The sequence below is a fragment of the Rhipicephalus microplus genome, chromosome 9, assembly GCF_043290135.1.
Source record: "Rhipicephalus microplus isolate Deutch F79 chromosome 9, USDA_Rmic, whole genome shotgun sequence".
Classification (NCBI taxonomy): Eukaryota; Metazoa; Arthropoda; class Arachnida; order Ixodida; family Ixodidae; genus Rhipicephalus; species Rhipicephalus microplus.
The window spans coordinates 48,282,515-48,302,197 of NC_134708.1; the positions used below are offsets into that span (position 1 = coordinate 48,282,515).

A 19,683-nucleotide genomic window follows, 5' to 3' on the forward strand; every position below is an offset into this window, starting at 1 on the left:
TGAGTAACTCGGGGGACGAATTGAAACTCATGATTACGGAGTTAGACAAGGAGAGCAGAAAGGTGGGTCTTAAAATTAATCTGCAGAAAACGAAAGTAATGTACAACAACCTCGGAAAGGAGCAGCGCTTCGAGATAGGTAATAGTGCACTTGAAGTTGTAAAAGACTATGTCTACTTAGGGCAGGTAATAACCGCAGAGCCTAACCACGAGATTGAAGTAACTAGAAGAATAAGAATGGGGTGGAGTACATCCGGCAAGCACTCTCAAATTATGACTGGTAGATTGCCACTATCCCTCAAGAGGAAGGTATATAACAACTGTATCTTGCCGGTACTTAGCTACGGAGCAGAAACCTGGAGACTTACAAAGAGGGTTCAGCTTAAATTGAGGACGACGCAGCGAGCAATGGAAAGAAAAATAAATGGCAGGTGTAACCTTAAGAGACAAGAAGAGAGCAGAGTGGATTAGGGAACAAACGGGGGTTAAGGATATCATAGCTGAAATCAAGAAGAAGAAATGGACATGGGCAGGGCATGTAGCGCGTAGACAGGATAACCGCTGGTCATTAAGGGTAACTGACTGGATTCCCAGAGAAGGGAAGCGTGTTAGGGGGAGACAGAAGGTTAGGTGGGCAGATGAGATTAAGAAGTTTGCGGGTATAAATTGGCAGCAGCAAGCACAGGACCGGGTTAACTGGCGGAACATGGGAGAGGCCTTTGTCCTGCAGTGGACGTAGTGGGGCTGCTGCTGCTGCTGCTGCTGCTGATGATGATGATGATGTAAACTTCCTCAGTTTACATCGTGGCACGTGTAATGCAGTTTTAAACGAGGTACAGCATTGGCGGATAGCATGGTTTTGAGCTGCTGTGCGCGACGTCACGGATAAGATTTTCATTGCGCAAAAGTCTGATCAGAGATGAATAGAAAAAAAAAACACTTCTTGTTTTGGGATATGCTGTGATTAACATATCCTCGTGACAATTAAAGTGAAATTTGGCCTCGGTGTTTTTCAACAGCCCAGTGAAAATTCATGTGATGTAAAACCCGACAACTTAATAATATATATTATTATCTGGCACAGTTACCTTGCTGCATTTGACACCCATAACATGTTCTTGTACCTATATTGCTCCTTCAGGCCTGATAGACAAACTTCTAGTGCTTACTTCATAAGGATCCAGCCATAAAAGTACGAAGTTGACAAGAAACCAGTCTTCACTGTTTCCATTAACTCATATAAGGTATCCGATAATATGGGTTATAGTCGAGGTGAAGCATATATGCGAATTCAACAATACTACAACATGCTTATAGGTCATGCGTAGTCGTATATTTCAACCGGAGATTATGCGCTTCTATTTTTCTGTACACCGCGCATACCCTCAGATGTATCCACTCGCAGATGATCGTGTCAAATGCATTTTTACTTTCACTAAAATGTGAGATCGTAAAGTTCCATCGACAGCCAGTTACTCCAACTGGCACACAACGAATACCAGTGTTTTCGCAAGCAGGACGCACTGCGTTATTCACACTGACACACCACGCACAATATTCCCAGTTTCACCGTCCGTAAATGTGAACCAATATTGTCGATTGCTATCAACGCGCACTACAGGTCACAGTCAGCACAGCACATTTTCGAAGACGATGCCGCTGTTGCTCGCACAGGCCGCCACGTGTGTTCACTTCTCCGAGATAAACAGCCAGCCACCGTGGAAAATATTTCATCACGCACTTTACCACATACCTAAATGTTCTCTGATACATACCACAGCTAATGTTGCCACTGTGAGATGAAGATTATGCTTTCAAAAAGAAAGAAAAAAACATGCCCCAAGCAAGGACGAACTGCACCCTACTCAGCCACCGGCGAGAGTGTTTTGCCAATCGGCGCCTCGCACGTGCACCAGTGACATCATGCTGTGACGTACCCCGGTAGAGGTCCATTGTGGCCTGCGCTCACTTCTCTAGTTCCTAGAGCTGTGACGTGCCCAATGATTCAAGGCACAGCATAGCATTTCAGTGTACCTTTGGTGTTGAGAAGCTGGCAAAATTTCCGGTGGTCGAAAAGTTGCCGGAAATGACTAGGCATGTTTGTTTACGGTAGTGGTTTGGTCAGTCTGTTTGGCAACATGACCAAGGCCAAGATCAGTGTGTTTGGCAACATGACCGCGCTGCTCACAATTGATAAGAAGCTCTTAATATAATGTATGACGTTTTTTGGTTAACTAGCTTTTTAATGATACGGGTATGTTTTTTACACTAGAGCTCTTATGCATTGTTCTATGATGGTTCGAGAAAAGCATCATCACCACCATGAGCCAGTGCATGCCCTCTTATCTGCTCCTCCCAGAACATGCGTGCCGATTTGTCTAACGTAGAATGCAATAGCTCTGACATACAAGAGAATGAGTAAAAAGAGGGCAGGAGGCTGAAAGAAATAGACAAAAACAGGCACAAAATATTGACGAAAAAAGGAAATCTGTTAAATGGAACTACTGTCTAAATGGAACTATTGCCTCGGCAATGCTTGGTTTCGGGCTTGTATTCTGCACTCATGTTCACCTCTCAGTAACCGAAGCTCCTGTTAAATGGAACATTCTTTCCCGGTCCCTTAAGGTTCCAATTACTGAGAGACTACTGTATTGTTCATTCGCAGTCTTACGCCAGCAGCAACGGCACTCTGAACACGAGGTCGGCTCCTCCACCCACCCCTGCCGCGTCGGACATCTGGTCCACCATGCGCTCCCTGACAGAGGCGCCCTCCGAGCCCTCCTCGCCGCCCCGGGCGTCCGAAACGGAGGAGTCGGACGGGGCCACCACCTCAAGCATGGGCTGGAGTTCCGCCGACATGGAGGCTGTGTGCACCCTGATGTCCCTGAGGAACGCGGGTCGTTGCCTTCAGCAGACAGCCGCCGCCAGCCCACTTGCCCCCACGGCACAGGGAACCGTACCAGCCTCAGGAACCCGCCAGCAGGACCAAGTGGTGGGTGCTTCGTTGCTGTACAGTTTTGGGGCGTATTGATGCTAATTCAGTGCAGAAACTTGACATATACCCAGTTATAACCCAGCAAAAAGCAAACAGACTTCTTAGAATTATGGAACAACAGAGCTAATTGGTGATGTGTTCACATTGGAGCATGGGGCCTGCAGACACGAACAAGGGAGAGATGTCGAGATACCACGGACACCTCCTTCTCTTTCTTCTTTCGTTTCTATTTGTACATTTGGTGCTAAGACTTTGTCGTGGTTCTCCAGAATAGAGTTTGTCCCATTGAAAATGCCGTTTGTGGTGTCCTGACTTCTGTCTTGTGTTCGTTTTTGCTTGACCCTTTTTATAACATGATGACTAGGCCCCTTCTTCATTTGCCTAAGACGACTTCAAGGCAAAAGCTGCCTTCCTTTGTGTTCTTAGTCGAATCCTGTGTCTGCGAATAAATCTCGCTTTATCGGATCGAACCTGCGGTTTTATTGTCGAGGTAAGTCTTGATTACCGTATTTTCGCGCGTATAACCCGCACCAAGAACCCAAAAATTTCAGTGGCAAAGTGGAGGTGCGGATAATACGCGGGGTTTTTCCTATAGTGCTGCTTCACAGCAATGCGTTTTGTGCTGTGAAGCCTCTTAACAGTGTAGCGAAGGCTACGGAGGCGGTTTCTGCAAATTCGTGTTGCTCCGCAAGTAGCACGGCAGCTTGCGGCCAATTTTGGTTTCGCTTGCTTGCATCGTTGAAGCGTTTAGAAAAACATTTGAGGAGAGACAATTCAATTGTTCAGTTTAAAACCTCACTGTCACACCACAAGTATATTTTTTGAACGTTCGCGGCCGCTCAGTGACCCTCCACATGTCCCTACGTCATGGACGCCATGTTTACATTTGGAAAGGGCTTGCCGAAAAGGTGGTGCTGTCTAAGAAAGTTCCATAATAAATGAAGTAAGTTCCATAATAAATGAAGCAGTATTTATTTCAGCTAGGCAAATGAGATATTATAGTGCCTATAGAGATATTATCAGAAATTAATGTACTACTTTTTGACGCGGTAGCAGGCATGCATTTCGGTTCTGTTGTTTCCAGGGTGCTGTTGTACTAGAAGGGGTAGTGCTGTCAAGTTGTCGCCGAGTGTGAGCGCTCTTTACCTCGCTGATACCGCTAGTTCTCCACATCCCGACCCGTTCGCCAAGCCTAAGCCGATCTGTTCTGTCATTGTGAGTAGCGTTCGGCGGCAGGCCTTCACGGCACAGCAAAAGCTTAAGATCATCGCCATTGCCGTCGTCGAGGAATTTGGAAGTCGCGAAGTGGGAAGACTGCACGATGTAGACGAGTCCTGCGTGCGACTGTGGAGAAAGAAGAGAGAGAGCCTACAAGCCGCGCACTGCGACCGTAGGTCATTTCGTGGCCCCAAGACTGGTGCCTACCCTGAGCTGGAGGTGGAGCTAGTAAAGTTCATCGAAGATGTGAGAAGCAGGGGTCACGACGTATCGACCGAGATGGCCCAAGTGCAAGGGCGGCGACTTTCGAGGGAGCTAGGTCTACCTCACGAGTTCCGTGCGAGCCGCGGACGGCTGCACCGCTTTATGAAGCGGCAAGGACTCTCAATCAGACGGCGGACTACAATATGTCAACGCTTGCCGGCTTCTTATGAGGAGAAGCTGCTCAAGTACCAGAGATATGTAATTGGCCTGCGAAAGCAGCCCAATTACATTTTCTCGCAAATCGGCAATGCGGATGAAACTCCTGTTCATTTTGAAATGCCGTTGGACACAACGATTGAGAAGACGGGCAGCAGTTCGGTGAGCGTGCTGACCGGCGGGAACACGAAACTGCGCATCATAGTCTTGCTTTGTGCCCTCGCCGACGGCATGCAACTGCGACTGTACGTCATCTTGAGAAGGAAAACTTTACCAAAGGTTCATTTGCCTGCCGGTGTGGTGGTGCGCGCACACGAGAACGCGTGGATGAACAGTGACTTGTTCGTAGACTGGATCAAGACGGTATGGGAGAAGAAGCCCGGTGCGATGCTCGCAAAGAGGTCTATGCTCGTTCTTGACTCGTTCCGCGACCACATAACTGAGGAAGTGAAGGACCGCCTTTCGCGCAACAGCACCGACTTAGTTGTTATACCCGGTGGAATGACGTCAATGTTGCAGCCTCTAGATGTGTCGCTTAACAAGCCCTTCAAAGCGCATGTCATACCCCTGTCACACGGGCACTTTAATGTCTTTTAAGTAAGCGGTCTTTTTCCGAAAAGGAGTTCCTGACAGCAGACACACGGCACAGAGCGAACTCCTTTTCAGAAGCGGTCTTTTTCGTAAGCGGAGTTCGTCGATTTCTTTTACGGCTCCGAATGAGTAGCCTCGAAACCAGTGGGCGCCAGCAATTTTCGAGTGGTGGGAAAAAAAGAGCGAACGCTTATTTTTCTGTCACCAAAACTCTTTGTAAAAACAAATTTCATATCCTGCAGAAGGTGTAATGAACTCTTTTAATGGTTTTTTTTTTCTACTCTCGTAAGCAGCTACAACGCGTCGGCAATATCACGTAGTGACGCTCGGTCTCGCCGCGCCATTTTGCACAAGCGAGGAAAGCGTGGCAGTCGTGTGTTTGCCCGTCATTCATGTGGTCCGAGTCCAAGCGTCTATGGCCAACTCCGCAGATCAAGCAGCCGGCGCCGCACGGAAAAGGCAGCGTCTGCAATGGTCGAAAGCAGACACGTTAACCTCTCCTTGGCGGCTTTTGCAGCGTCTGCCTCGCTTTCCAGAGCGAGAAGGCAGGCCGTGAGGCTTGCGATCCTCGCTTTTTCTCTCGTACAGTCGCCCATAACGTGTCGAGAGCAGTCAAGAGCAGCGAAAAACAAATACGGTAAATAAAAGCCCAGTGGTGCCAGACGGACTTGTGCACGTCGCTAGTTATGGGAATGCTTCCTTAACTAGTGCAACAAACTTTCACATTGGTGTTTCTTCATCTCTTATTCCTAAATTTATTCGAAGAAACGAGCAGTGCAACAAGTCTTTAATTTGTACATCGTGATACATCGTTTAATTTTCATTGCTTCTATTTTAACTGCTAGCGCCATGCTTTCGCTAGCGTCTTTGAACGAAAACGCTAAAAGGAGATCGTTGCTGCCGTGTGTCCGCACCGCAAACACCTCTTTGTTAAAAGTCTTTCAACTTCGTAAAATACCGCTTACTTAAAAGACTTTTTGCGCGCCCGTGTGACACAGGTATCAAGCGCTATTACACCGAGTGGATGAACAAAGGCCTCTACGACTTGACGCCGACAGGACGAGTCCGAAGGCCTGATATTGCCCTATTCTGCAAGTGGATTGTCGAGGCATGGAAGGCCTTTCTAGGTGAGATGGTGCGATAAAGTTTCAAGAAATGCTGCATCACAAACAACATGGATGGAACCGAAGATGACCTTGTGCATAGTAGTGAGGACTGCGGCTCAAGTGATAGCTCTAGCGAGAGCAGTGACAGTGAGTGAATTGTGACTGGCCTTGCAGACAGCGTATTCTGCTTGCTAAATAAAGCTTTTTCTGTCTACATATGTGCTATGTTGCTTTAGCAGTAGCTTTTGTTCAGCCTTTCCTGTATATCAATTGTGCGGGCAATACGCGAGGATTTTTTTTTTCTTTCTCGGTGAGCTGAAAGAGTGGGTGCGGATTATATGCAGGGGCGGGTTATTCGCGCAAAAATACGGTAGTACTTCTCAAAGCTTGTTATTAGTTGCTGGCGTGGGAATCTTATTAGCGGTCGCTTCAATTTTTTTCTCTCTCTGTACTTTTTCGCGGAAAAGTTTCCCCCTTGTAATTTTCACACCGCCGAACTTAGCATCAGTTTTCCGGTTAAGAAAAGAGTTTGAGGATTGCGCGAGTTGAAATGGTATATATCATAAAAATATTATGAGACCACGTCCGGTACGGCGGCAACTAGGTTATCTTTTTAATCCAGACGCACGAGCCAGAGAGCCAGCCCGCGTGACATACGATGACGATCACTGCAATGGTTTGGTCATACAGATGAAGTTGAAGTACATAGTCAGCCCTCACACTATTTCCCCCCCTTCGCGAAAGAGGGCAGCAAGTTAGAAAGGGTTGGGACGCCGAATATAGCGTTTCAGTCGAGAGACGTGGGCGATCTCTGTGTGGCGGCGACGGTGATCAGGAGCCGTGTTGACAGGAGCAACGCGATAGTTGACTTCAGATGTTCGTTCCAGGACGGTGTATGGACCGAGATATCGGTGAAGGAATTTTTCGCAGAGCCCAGGTACACGAACAGGTGTCCACAAAAGGACTTTGTCGCCTGGGTGGAACACAACAACTTGACGCTTCGCATCAGTGTCGATTTTTCTCTTGCCCTGAATGGTAGCAGTGTTGGCGCGGGCGATTTCACGGCAGCGGGCGACGCGAACGGCGAACTCTTCTGGGAGCGATGAAGATGGATTGGAAGATGTGGACAAAAAGGTGGTGTCCAGAACAAAAGTCGGTACACGGCCATACACGAGAAAAAAAAGGGCTGAAGTTCGTCGTACGCTGTATGGCAGTGTTATATGCGAACGTGACGAAAGGAAGTATTGTGTCGCAGTTTTTGTGATCCGGTTGCATGTACATAGAGATCATGTCGGACAAGTTAGGTGAAAACGCTCAGTCAGACCATTAGTTTCTGGGTGATACGCTGATGTGGTCTTGTGGATGGTGTTAGAGGCCTGTAAGACTTCAGCAAGGACATGTGAAAGAAGTGTCTTGCCACGGTCACTAAGGAGCACACGCGGTGCGCCATGTCATAAAATAATGGCGCGAAGGAAAAAATCGGCTACTTCAGAGGTAGCACCAGATGAAAGAGCTGCCGTCTCCGCGTAGCGAGTAAGGTGGTCTACGGCAGTAACAATCCAACGGTGAACGGCTGGCGTAAGCGGAAGAGGTCCGTATAAGTCTATGCCCACAAATTCAAAGGGAGTGGACGGGCACGGCAGTGGTTGCAATGGCCCCGCGAGAAGAGACGTGGTACGTTTTCGGTGCTGGCATGATGCGCAGGAAGCGACGTACTTGGCGACAGAAGTGGAGAGGCCAGGCCAAAAGCAGCGAGTCTTGAGGCGGTCGTAGGTCTTGTGGAACCCTAAGTGGCCAGCTGTCGCATCGTCATGAAACGCTTGTAGAACTTCCAGACGAAGTGAGCGAGGAATGACGGGAACCCATTGGTTACCGAGAGGATGGTAAATTTGCCGACATAATCTTCCCTCTTGAAGCTTGAAACGGGCAAGTTGTCGTCTTAGGCGGCTGTCTGGAGCACGCGATAAGCCAGTGAGCCGATCGATGATTGTGCGGCAGTAGGTATCGGCATGTTGGAGCGAGGCGAGATCTGTGGACGAAAGAAGGTCCGCCGACGCAACTAACTGTTTCGAAGCAGCAGCCATCTGTTTGGTCACTTTGGCGGGCGGTGACGAACAGATGGAAGGTGACACTTCGGCGCTTTGCGAGAGCGGGCAACGGGACAAAGCGTCGGCATCTTGGTGCTCTCGGCCAGACCTATATGTGACGCTGTAGTCATACTCTTGCAATCGTAGTACCCAACGGCCAAGGTGTCCCAACAAATTTTTGAGAGACGATAACCAACACAAAGCATGATGGTCAGTCACTATTGTGAAATGCCGGCCGTATAAGTAAGGACGAAACTTTTGTGTGGACCACACGATGTCGAGACATTCTTGCTCAGTGATGCTGTAGTTTCGCTCAGCAGGTGACAGAGTACGGCTCGCGTAGGCCACGACTTGTTCTTCGGAAGCGTGGTTCCGCTGAAGAAGGGCAGCACCGATGCCAAGTCCACTTGCGTCAGTGTGTAGCATAGTAGGTGCTGCAGGGTCGAAATGGCGAAGCACTGGCCGTGATGTGAGGCATCGCTTGAGGGTGTGAAAAGCGGCTTCGCAGTCATCCGACCAGACAAAGGGGGCGCTCGTGGTCAGAAGTTTGTGCAGAGGAGCCGCAATAGTAGCGAAATTACGTACAAAGCGGCGGAAATACGACGCTAAGGCAAGGAAGCTGCGGAGGTCTTTCTGTGTAGTTGGTGTAGGAAAGTGCAGTACCGCGGCAACTTTGTCGGGATCGGGCTCAACGCCATGTTTACTGACGACGTGACCTAATACCTTGATGCTGTGGCTGGCAAACCGACACTTCTTAGTGTTGAGCTGGAGACCGGCCTTAGCTAAACACGTGAGGACTTCGTCTAGCCGTTCCAGGTGCTGTGAGAAGCTGGACGAAAAGATGACAATGTCGTCCAGGTAGCAAAGGCAGGTATTCCATTTTAATCCCCGCAGTACCGTGTCTATCATCCGTTCGAATGTGGCTGGGGCATTGCACAGGCCGCAAGGCATCACATTGAATTCAAAGAGCCCATCTGGCGTAGCAAACGCAGTCTTCTTTTTATCAGACTCGGGCATTGGAATCTGCCAATAACCGGAGCGCAAGTCGAGGCTTGAAAAGTACTCGGCACCTTGTAAAGTATCAAGAGCGTCGTCAATGCGAGGCATTGGGTAGACGTCCTTACAAGTGATTTTGTTGAGTGATCTGTAATCAATGCAAAACTGTACCGAGCCATCCTTTTTTTTCACTAGTACGACAGTAGAAGACCATGCGCTTGTCGAAGGCCTGATGACGTTGCGCGCCAGCATGTCGTTGACTTGTTCTTCTATAAGCTTGCGTTCAGAAGCCGACACACGGTAAGGGCGGCGGCGAATCCCACGGGATCCGTCGGTGTCGATACGATGGGCGGCCACTGTTGTTTGACCCAGACCTTCGGAACAAACGTCAAAGCAAGTTTTGTGCTTCATTAATAACGCTAGCAAGGCATAAGTTTGCATTGGGTTGAGATGTTCACACAAAGTGGCCTTGAGAGCAGGAAATGCATCTTCCGCTGGCATACACTTTGAGAATAACGAAGCAGATGAACCAGTGACGACACAAAACGGTGCTTCTTCGGTAATGCTGGTAACAGTGGTCCCCTCTGGCAAAAGAAGTGGTTCTGGCGTCGTGTTGCAGGCCGTGATGCTTGCATAACCACGGGAGAACCGCACTAAAGAAGATGCGATGGTGATTTCTCGAAAAATGCAGCGCTGGCAAGGAACAACCACAGCGTCACCATCTAGAATGTCTCGTGACTTGATCGTAAGGACACGTTCTTGTCCGGGAGGCAGGAGGAAATCCGCAGCTGTCACTAGGTTGGGCGACGAAAGGTCGGCAGCACAAAAAAGCTCAGTGTCCGTAATACGAATGAGGGGCTGACCACACGAAATTACGGCAGACGCCGCTGACAAGAAGTCCCAGCCTAAGATTATCTGATGAGCGCACGAAGACAGCACAGCCAATTGTATGTGATGACGGATTCCATCGATGAGAACACGAACAGTGCACAACCCGGTCGGGCGAATTGGACTGTCATTAGCGCCATATAACATGGGACCGGCATAAGGAGTTTGCACTTTACGCAGGCGAAAACACAATTCACGATCAATTACCGAAATTGCGGCTCCAGTGTCTATAAGGGCGTCAATAAAAACACCTTCCACACAAACAGGCAGTAAATTAGCTGGACGAGACGGAGTAGTTGCGACGTTTCGACAACAAGCAATTTCCCCTCCAAAAACTGCACCTTCCAGTTTTCCGAGTCCAGAGAGATCGGAGCGGGACGCAGGGGTGATGACGTACGCCAAAACGGTGACGGAGAACGGCGGCGAGATGAACGAGAAGGATGAGGCCCAGCATGAGACCTTGGAGGGGAGGGCGACTGACAGGGGTGGATGGATACGGTGCGGGATCGTATTCATCGGGTCTCGGGGCAAAGTCTCTCTCGTAAGCTGAGTAACCACGTCGTTCATCCTGCTGACGGCGGCGGCAGAAACGGGATATATGACCCCTTATGCCACAGTAGAAGCAGATGGGGCGCGGAGGACGCCATGTAGAATAGTGGCATGGCCTTGGTGCTTGCTTTGTCATCGCAGCCACATGGTCGCATCCGACGTCCGCAGGCACGGTTGGAACTGGTGCAGGGGCCCGCGATGCAACTTCTGCGTACGAAGGCACTGGGAAGCGCACAGGAGACGGGGCATGTGCAGCGCTTGTCATTGATGCCAGTTCGTCCTTGATTATCTCTCGCAGGTTGGGAGGAGGTGTGTGGACAGACGCAATGGTAGGGTTGCCTGGAATAAGGCCGTGAAGCTCTTCTCTGACAATTGTGCGGATAAGGGCCCGCAATTCATGCTCTTAGGTAAAGCGAGCGTCGCAGGAGGCGTGTGGAAGGCGCATGGAATGAAGCGCGTCCAGGCGTTGGCATGTAGTGATGACGTCCTGGACGGTAGTAGGATTCTGGATCACGAGAGCATTGAAGGCCACAGAGTTCATACCTTTCAGTAGATGTCGGATGCGATCGGCCTCCGTCATGTCATTTTGTGCTCGGCGACAGAGAGCCAGAATATCTTCAATGTAGGACGTATACGATTCGTCGTCCCCCTGGATGCGGGTTGCGAGCTTCTGTTTCGCTACTACAGAACATCCTCAGGCAGTTTGGCTCTCGTGGTTGTAATACCAGGTTTTGGCGACGCCATCGAGGTAAAAAGAAACGTAGCGCAGTTTGTGCGCCTCGTCCAAATAATTGCAAACGCTGGTTCGATCATAACTGTCCAGCCATTCTTCGACGTCTTCGTTGCGAAGCCCGGAAAATACCGGAGGGTCTCGATGAGAGGTACTCACGGTGTAGTGAAGCCTAAGTGGCTGAGAAGGAGCGGTTGCAGCAGCGGACACGTTGGGTTCTGCCATCGCTGTTGCTTGAGGGCACAACCGTCGACCAGACCGGAGCTCCAGGGGTGACGGGTAGAGCAGGAGGATGTGGCAACCAAAGCACGCTCCACCATTTATGAGACCACGTCCGGTACGGCAGCAACCAGGTTATCTTTTTAATCCAGACGCAGGAGCCAGAGAGCCAGCCCGCGTGACATACGATGATGGTCACTACGATGGTTTGGTCATACAGGTGAAGTACATAGTCAGCGCTCACAATATTCTTAAACCCTCTCCAACTTTTCTGCAATATCACTTGAAACAATGTCTGTGCTCGTTGAGAAAGCCGACGTGGCCGAACTTATCTGTAGCCCTCCACCACGCCTTCTCCATAGCCCTTGCTTCTTTTGGACATTCTTCACTTTCTTCTTTGTAATAATACTCCTGTCGCACGGCCACCATCAAACTCCGTTGAACACCGTCATCGTAAATCTCCCCTAGGAGGTTCGACGGAGAAGGAGTTGTGGCAGTGTCACACGGCAATGACAAGGTTGTAACAGTTGCCGCGAGGGGGCTCAGCTGGCGCTGTTTGATTTTCGGAAAAGTATTCTGATTTGATCCCTATTGATTTTTTTGTGAATCCTCGTTATGCAGTTTTTACAAAAAAAGCACTATAAAGAAGGTATGCGACTAACACACCATTAAAAATAATTTCAAATAAAAACGCATTTGCTAATTGTAGCAATGCTCCTAGTGACGCTGGCCACATTGTGCTTTTAGTTGTTTTGTTGCCCGTGTACATGCCCGGTACGAAAGTTCTTATGCTTCCTTGCCTCGTGAGCGCCCATTTTGTGTTCTTCAGCCATGAGTGACACAGCGGACGACGTGAGGAAGTGGTGCGATATTGCGCTGGTAATTACGTTGATCGGCTGGCACCGGCCGGCCCGACTCGCGAGGCGCGGTGTGTAGGGCATCGGTGTTGAGAGTAAGTGAACTTTGGCGGGCGTAAATATTGTAAACAAACACGCGTTGTGAATGAGTACTACAATGAAAGAACGTTTAATATTGCTAAAATGTATTATTCTTTCACTGCGGCCACTTAGTGCTCGAAATTTTTCTCTGACCTCTAGACTGCTGAGGATGAGAGTACCTCGTTCCGCTGTGAAGGGAGATCGTTGAACGTCCTTTGCGAAATGCTTCGTTCACCTTCGTTTGCGTTAGGGTGGCCGTGTGACACCAACCACATCTTCGTTGTCGTAAAGACGAGGGAGTTAAACGGTCTTCACGGGTGCCCTTGTGACAGGGGTATAACCCAACTTTTCTTCCCGTTCCTCCGTAGGTTCCCATGGAGGCTGGCGTTTCCAGCCCGGACACATCATCGGCCGAAGACGAAGGCTCTTTAGCTCCGCACAGCGTGCATGTTTACAAAGGGCAAGTGGCTGCCACCATGGCTACGGCTCCCCGTTCGACTCAGCGCGGCAGTGGCGACAGCCCACCCATGTTCTGGGCGGATGCTGCGCCTTCCCAGAAGGGAGAGCAGCTGGTGTCCACGGCCGCTGGGGACAGCAGCGTGTTGTCGGGCTTCCGTCCCACCCAGACAATCAAGGTATAGCACACCATGTCGCATTCTTACCGCTGCTCGATTGTGCTGTACGGCTGACGTGTGCTATAGGGCACCCCGGCAATCTCAATGCCCTTTGATCTGAGTAAAATTTTCAAAAAATGTTGTTTGGGTACTCGGGTGCCGCATGTCAGACGATGCAACTGTGTATTGTTTAGTATTTCATGAAGCAAGTTTTAAATTTGAATACATGCTTCCTTTGGGTTTGTGACGTTTGTGTCTTGTGACGTCAAGAACAGCATGAAGCATTTAGCTTATTTACACTTCTTTAGTTTTACTCGCAGGCTATGTCGATGAAATGCGTAACTGACCAGGATAGTATTTTAAGCAACACATAGTCGGGAGTTCGATTCCCGCCATGGCAGTCGCATTTCACTGCAGTCAAAATGGTGAAAACTCGTGTAGTGTGCGATGTCAGTGCGTATTAAAGGAACACTAAAGTCTAACGACAATATTAACAACAGCAGTGCCTTATCTACTAAAAAATTGAGGTAAATGCACAAGAATACATGCGCAACAGTAGGACATTCTCAAAATGATCCTGATGACGTCAGACAAACCGCTCATAATTAATCGCTAGTAATCGATCTAGCTGCACTGAAGAACCTTCCATGCATAAACAGACTTAATAAAACGCTGCTTGTTTGTTTCTATTTGAATTCATAGAAAAAAGAACTGCCGTACGTTACTATGGGGAATGGCACGAGTGGTTCAATACTTGAATTTTCGCCTGATTAAACTGGACAGGTCGGGCCATGTAATGGGGCCCAGTTGAACCAATGACGTCTGCCATCTCTGAACGAATGGCAGGAAATTGTTGAATGGCCGTTGTTGCTGCTGTGGCTCCCGCTTCTTTTGTTCTGCTGCTACTAGTGTCAACGGGCACGCAGTAAAGCCGGGGAACATTGTGCATGGCAACAGTGACGTGAGACGTTCCACTTAAATGAATAACTTGAAGTGCTCTAGCCCGATGCGGACCACTAAAACGTAATTTTATTTCAAATGTAAGCACTGCCTTTGTACAAAAGTAGCACTACGAGGTTTCTGGGTCGCCATTTCAACAGTCAACGTCGGCTCAATAGTTGCCTTTAGTGTTTCTTTAAAGAACACCAAACTGTCGAAATTTCTGGAGCCCTCCACGACAGCCTGTCTCAATGGTATCATGGTTTTGGGAAGTAAAACCACAAATAATATTATTATTATTATAAATGTGTTGCTCTTAGCATCGTGGATTCAATCGCCGGCCGTTTTTTCTGATTGTTCATTCAATTCTTCATTTCTCGCAACTTGCATTGATGTCAGTAAAATAGTCAAGGAGTTGTTATATTGATATATATCAAGGAGTTGATATATTGCAGTCTGCTGCAAAAACTTCAATAGCAGCTCCAAAGCAGCATTTTTCCTGCTTCAAAAACAAAGGAGGGAGAAACTAGTCTGAAAAATGAAATTTCATTATTAGAGATATTTTAATGATTTTATGTGTGCATGTGTTTCTCCTGTTTTCAAGAAGTGTAATTAGTTATTGTACCTCATTTAGTTCTCAGATTATCAGAAAATAAGTGAAGTCTTATTAGGTCATTTCTTACGGGTGATTAAGGCACTTTCCCTATTTTTGGTTCAATTTAAGGTGCAGCTGCAGCATAAGATTGGCATGTGGGGCTATGCTATTTATATTGATGTTGATATCCATCATCATATGAAAATTTTTCAATTGTACTAATTCTTTGTACATGAAGTGTGATTCGCTCACATTATTTTTTACAAAACCTTGTATGATCAACTTAGCCATGAAAAAAAAGCATAGCTCCACCGTTTCATTCCTTAAGGATTCAACAGTATAACATTTATTGAACTTGGCTTACAAAAATATAACGAAGAGTTCAGTAAGGCTAGTCAGATTGGCAAAAAATGTGAAGCTGAGAAAATCGCTCTTGAAATTTTGGCACTCACTGCAGAAATTACTAAAAGGAATCCAACGATAAATTCTATTTAGATGTTCTAATCTGTTTCCCTGCTAAACAAAACAAAAAATGTCTTATTTCATCCAAGGAATCATTATTAAAAAAATATCCATTGCGGTGAGGAAGATCTGAGCCCCACCATAGCAAGTGGTTGAAGGGGGAGGGTCCTGAGAGGACCATGGGGTATGAGATTAAAGTCACTGCTTCCACGTAAATTATCAAATCGATTTGCATTAATTAACTGCCTGTACATTAATTATTGATTAAGCACCTGGATGTTAGGCAGCATGCTGCCCTGTGTTATAGGTCCCTGTGAGCTGAGCATCGCTTACGCTCAGCCATGTGCAGATGTAGCGTCCCAAGACAGTGCAGGGTGCGCAGGGAACTGCATAGATTTCGCGTTTCTGACAAGCGCATTTGCAAAATCGTGGCAAAACCAAGCGGACGCACCTTCACGCTTGGCTCAATCACCTTATTAAGTGGAGCGCGACATGCCCTCTCTTTTCCGCTGCTTCCGGGATCATTCTGCACACGGAGCGGATCGTAAACATAAAGGTGCCTGATGGGCACCGAATCCACCAAACTTTCGTCCCGACAGTGCACTTCTAGCCGGCGCCTTCTTGTTCTAAGCTCGTTTTTTACCGCTTCCAGAAGCTCGTTGTGACGACAGTTTCAGACAAGAGTCTCTGAACATTTCGATTGTGTGGATAAACTACTAGCGCGAAGCACGAACACAGTGCTTTGAAGAACATGCACGAGCGCAAGAGCAGACGTACATGATCGGATAGCCACGATGGTGAACGCACACATACACACACACACACAAAAATGCTTTTCAGGCCAGTCAATAGAAAACGTGGAACGGTGCTCTTGAAAAGCGCGCTGGCCACGTCAGCCAATGGGAGCCTCGGTATGACGCACTCAAAATGCGCGCCGTGTGAGAGCCGATCAGCGACCCGGGAGCGACCTTTAGAAAACCCGTGACAGCCGCCATTCTGTTCGGGCAGCGGCATTTTAAGATGCCGCAAACGATGCACAAAAGAAATAGCTTCAAATCTAGCTCAAGGCGGCGGCGCTTGGCTCTCTGCGGTGTGAAGTTCGAATAGGTTTCGTTTTTGGGGCATTTTACTGCTGACGGGGTGCTTAGAAGGCCCATTTTATTGCATTTCCCTGCTGAATGCAGCGTTAGTAATTTTAGAATAGGTGCTGGTGCTCAAAGGTACAAACGTGCTGATAATAAGTTCTGCAAGAAAAAAAATTTTTTTTTTGATTTTTCAGCTATTTTTGGTCGTTCTTAGACCCTCGTCTCCCCATGAAGTTGCTTCATCGCAGTACTTTGTCTGCTCCTAAATCTGCTCCAAAAAGCATGGCGCTTCCACATAATACCATTAAAATACTAAAACCTGCCTACTGCAAGGTCTAGTACTCAGATTTTCTTGGTTTGTTTGTAAAAATGTTGCTGGTACTGCTAACGCATGCATTTTTGTTTCACCCATACCAATAGGAAAACAATCATCATTGTCACCAGTTTTCTTTTTTTTTTTTTTCTGGACAGTGGTGGTGGTGGCAGCTGGTCAAGTGCACTGAGGTGATAGTTTTGCACAGTTGAAGTGTACCACGAATGCATTTGAGCAGTTTTTTAATGCAGTTACCCTAAAAACAGGAATGTAGGTCGGACCGGAATATAAGTCGAGCCCAGCTGAACTGTGTGGACAATTCTTTTTATTTCGACAATAATCTTATGTAATTAACCGCCAGAAGGGCACAAAGTGCTGTCACTCAGACTTGTCCGAACGTGAGTTCGGCGACATCTGTTTCTCACTACTACAGTCGAATCTCATTAATTCGAACTCACGATGAGGTCCCGTCAGAGCTATGTGTATTCTAATGGGTGAAAACGCCCGGTAATTCGAACGCGCAAGCACGTGCGACGGTTAATTCGAACATACCGCGCTCGGAAAATGCTCTCAGCACCTCGCCCAACCCTGAGGCCGCACCTCCGACACCTCAACGCTGAACGCGAAGGAAAGAAAAGGCTGCCGTGGAATGTTTTCTAACTCTCTCAAATGCCGATCTGCGACGTGCCTGTGTCACGCTTCTCCCTCTTTCGTCCCTGCCATGTAAAGACCCTTCTTCCAATGCCACGCACGAAGAAAGAGAGGAACAGAAAAATTGATTTGATTTGTGGGGTTTAGCGTCCCAAAACCACCATATGATTATGAGAGACGCCGTAGTGGAGGGCACCGGAAATTTCGACCACCTGGGGTTCTTTAACGTGCACCCAAATCTGAGCACACGGGCCTACGACATTTCCGCCGAAAATGCAGCCGCCGCAGCCGGGATTTGAACCCGCGACCTGCGGATCAGCAGCCGAGTACCTTAGCCACTAGACCACCGCGGCGGGGCGAGGAAAAAAAAAAAGAGAAAGAAAAAGAAAGCTGTCAAAAAAAAAAAGCTGTCGCTGAGTTGAATGAATGTGTGGTTGAAGAAAAGGAAAAAAAGCACTATCTTCTGCAGCCCTTGCGGGAGGGCAGCTCTGCGCCTTGAGGGGGGGGGGGGAGAATCACTCACGCGCTGGTGCCACGCTTACCCTTTCCCTTCCCTGCCAGTCACAGTCCGGTTTGAAGGCATATTGGACCAAATCAGAATTTGGTCAGCGTTGCCCATGTGTCCCATCATGTAGCAATGGTGTCCAAGAAGCCCGATGATGGAGCGCCGATACTCGACCAGCTTGTTATCAAAATCTTCAGGCAGTTTTTACCATAAGGAAGTCTGCCGCCTCAGCGCAAGGCCCTTCCGCTTCATAAACCGGCGCACCCACGAAGGTGAGCCCTTAAATCGCGCCCTCTTGAGCCCAGAATTGCGTGGTATTTCGATAGCTTTCACGCAGGTTCACTTCACTGTCACGGGTAGCGACCTTGCACTCAGCTTCGTGCAAACTTGGCGAATAGTGTTTCTAGTTTGGGGTGCACTGCAGTCCATCCACAAAAGTTTTTCTATGGTTGCTGCAAGATATGATGTGCTGCTTTTGGCTCCTCCAGTATCGGACGCTTTTCTCTGGTGCACCGAATTCCCGTTGTGCCACCAGAGGTCTGACCAGGGCTAGTCAGGAAGATGGGGTTGTGCTGTGCTTTCATACGTTCCCGTGACGTTTGGTCTAAAGCAGCTGCTACAGTAGAATCTGTGATAAGAACCTGGCTGATATGTATCACAGCCTGTTATGAGTCCGTAAATTTCCCCAACAGAGTCTCGTGGTGTCCAGTGGGCGAAAATTCATATGTTCCAAACACTTCTTGTGTTGCTGCGAGTGTAATGAACTTGGGTATTTAATATGCTCAGCAATAGCTGACAGCAGGGTACACTTGAAGTATGCACAATGCCAACACTCAGAGTCAATCCAGACTCGTCATTTGTCACAACCTCTGTGGATGTACACACGGTTGCTATCGATGCGATTTTGTATTGGAACGACGAAAATCTTTAACCAATGTTATCCGAGCCAAAATAATGCTGCATACTGCAATCGCTGCGAACGAAAGTGCAGTAGACACAATCGTCAATAACATCTGTGCAGTTCTGAAGCCAAGTGCAGGGCCAGTGCACGTGGATTGAAAACGATAGTTCCGTACTACAATGATATTTTCTTGGTATGGAATAAACAAAACACAGAAAGAATTGCTGAACAGTTGCACTGCTGCACTGTTATAAAAAGAAATTGATCTGACCACTTCAGTCAGTTGTGGAACAATAAACATGCAGTTACGTGTGTATATTCTTTGTTCAAGTGTTTTTTTTTTTTTTTGAGACTGCTTTCTGGAAAAAAAAAACTGGTGCCAAAAGAATAATTGTTGACTTAGAAGCAAAGTGGCCCCAAATAAAATGAAATTTTTTTTGAAATTTCTCCTGTATTGTGCAAAAAGTACACACAGCACATGTGGTGTCGTTTGGTGCTTGTGGCAACACAGTGCGCCTGCCGACTGTTCGGTTCTAAGCTAGCGCCGTTCTTACAGTCAGAGCCGAGCACGGCGCACGTGGAAGCGGGCCCTGCCGCTTCCGCCATGGCTATCTCGACCACGGTGCCATCCGTCTGGTCCGGCCACCCGTCTTCCTACTCCTGGCTCGACAGGAACGAGCCCATGTAAGGGATCCCTTTCGGCTTGTATTGTACAGACAAAAGGGGTGCTTTGACACTTCTGTAATTGTAGGAGAATGTTATGATAAGGTTATGTTCTCTCGCTAATCACCTGCCGTGAGAAATTCTTTAGATTCAGCAAGCATAGAGCTGTGGCATAAAACGAGCGCTTTCTCTTTACTCTCCCCCTTTCCCCCCTTTTTT

At 48.0% G+C, this 19,683-nt stretch overlaps 1 protein-coding gene across 4 annotated transcripts in view; it reads left to right on the forward strand.

Annotated features, from left to right (window-relative positions):
• LOC119163770 (uncharacterized) overlaps positions 1-19,683 on the forward strand; it is a 43,372-nt gene that overhangs the window by 16,944 nt on the left and 6,745 nt on the right. For 3 of the 4 annotated variants that reach the window (XM_075873596.1, XM_075873597.1, XM_075873598.1), the window contains 3 exons: positions 2,665-2,991; positions 13,105-13,371; positions 19,358-19,485. In XM_075873596.1, coding sequence (XP_075729711.1) covers positions 2,665-2,991; positions 13,105-13,371; positions 19,358-19,485 — 722 coding nt within the window. The remainder of the gene's footprint in view (positions 1-2,664; positions 2,992-13,104; positions 13,372-19,357; positions 19,486-19,683) is intronic. The other variant, XR_012886116.1, reaches the window with a different exon arrangement.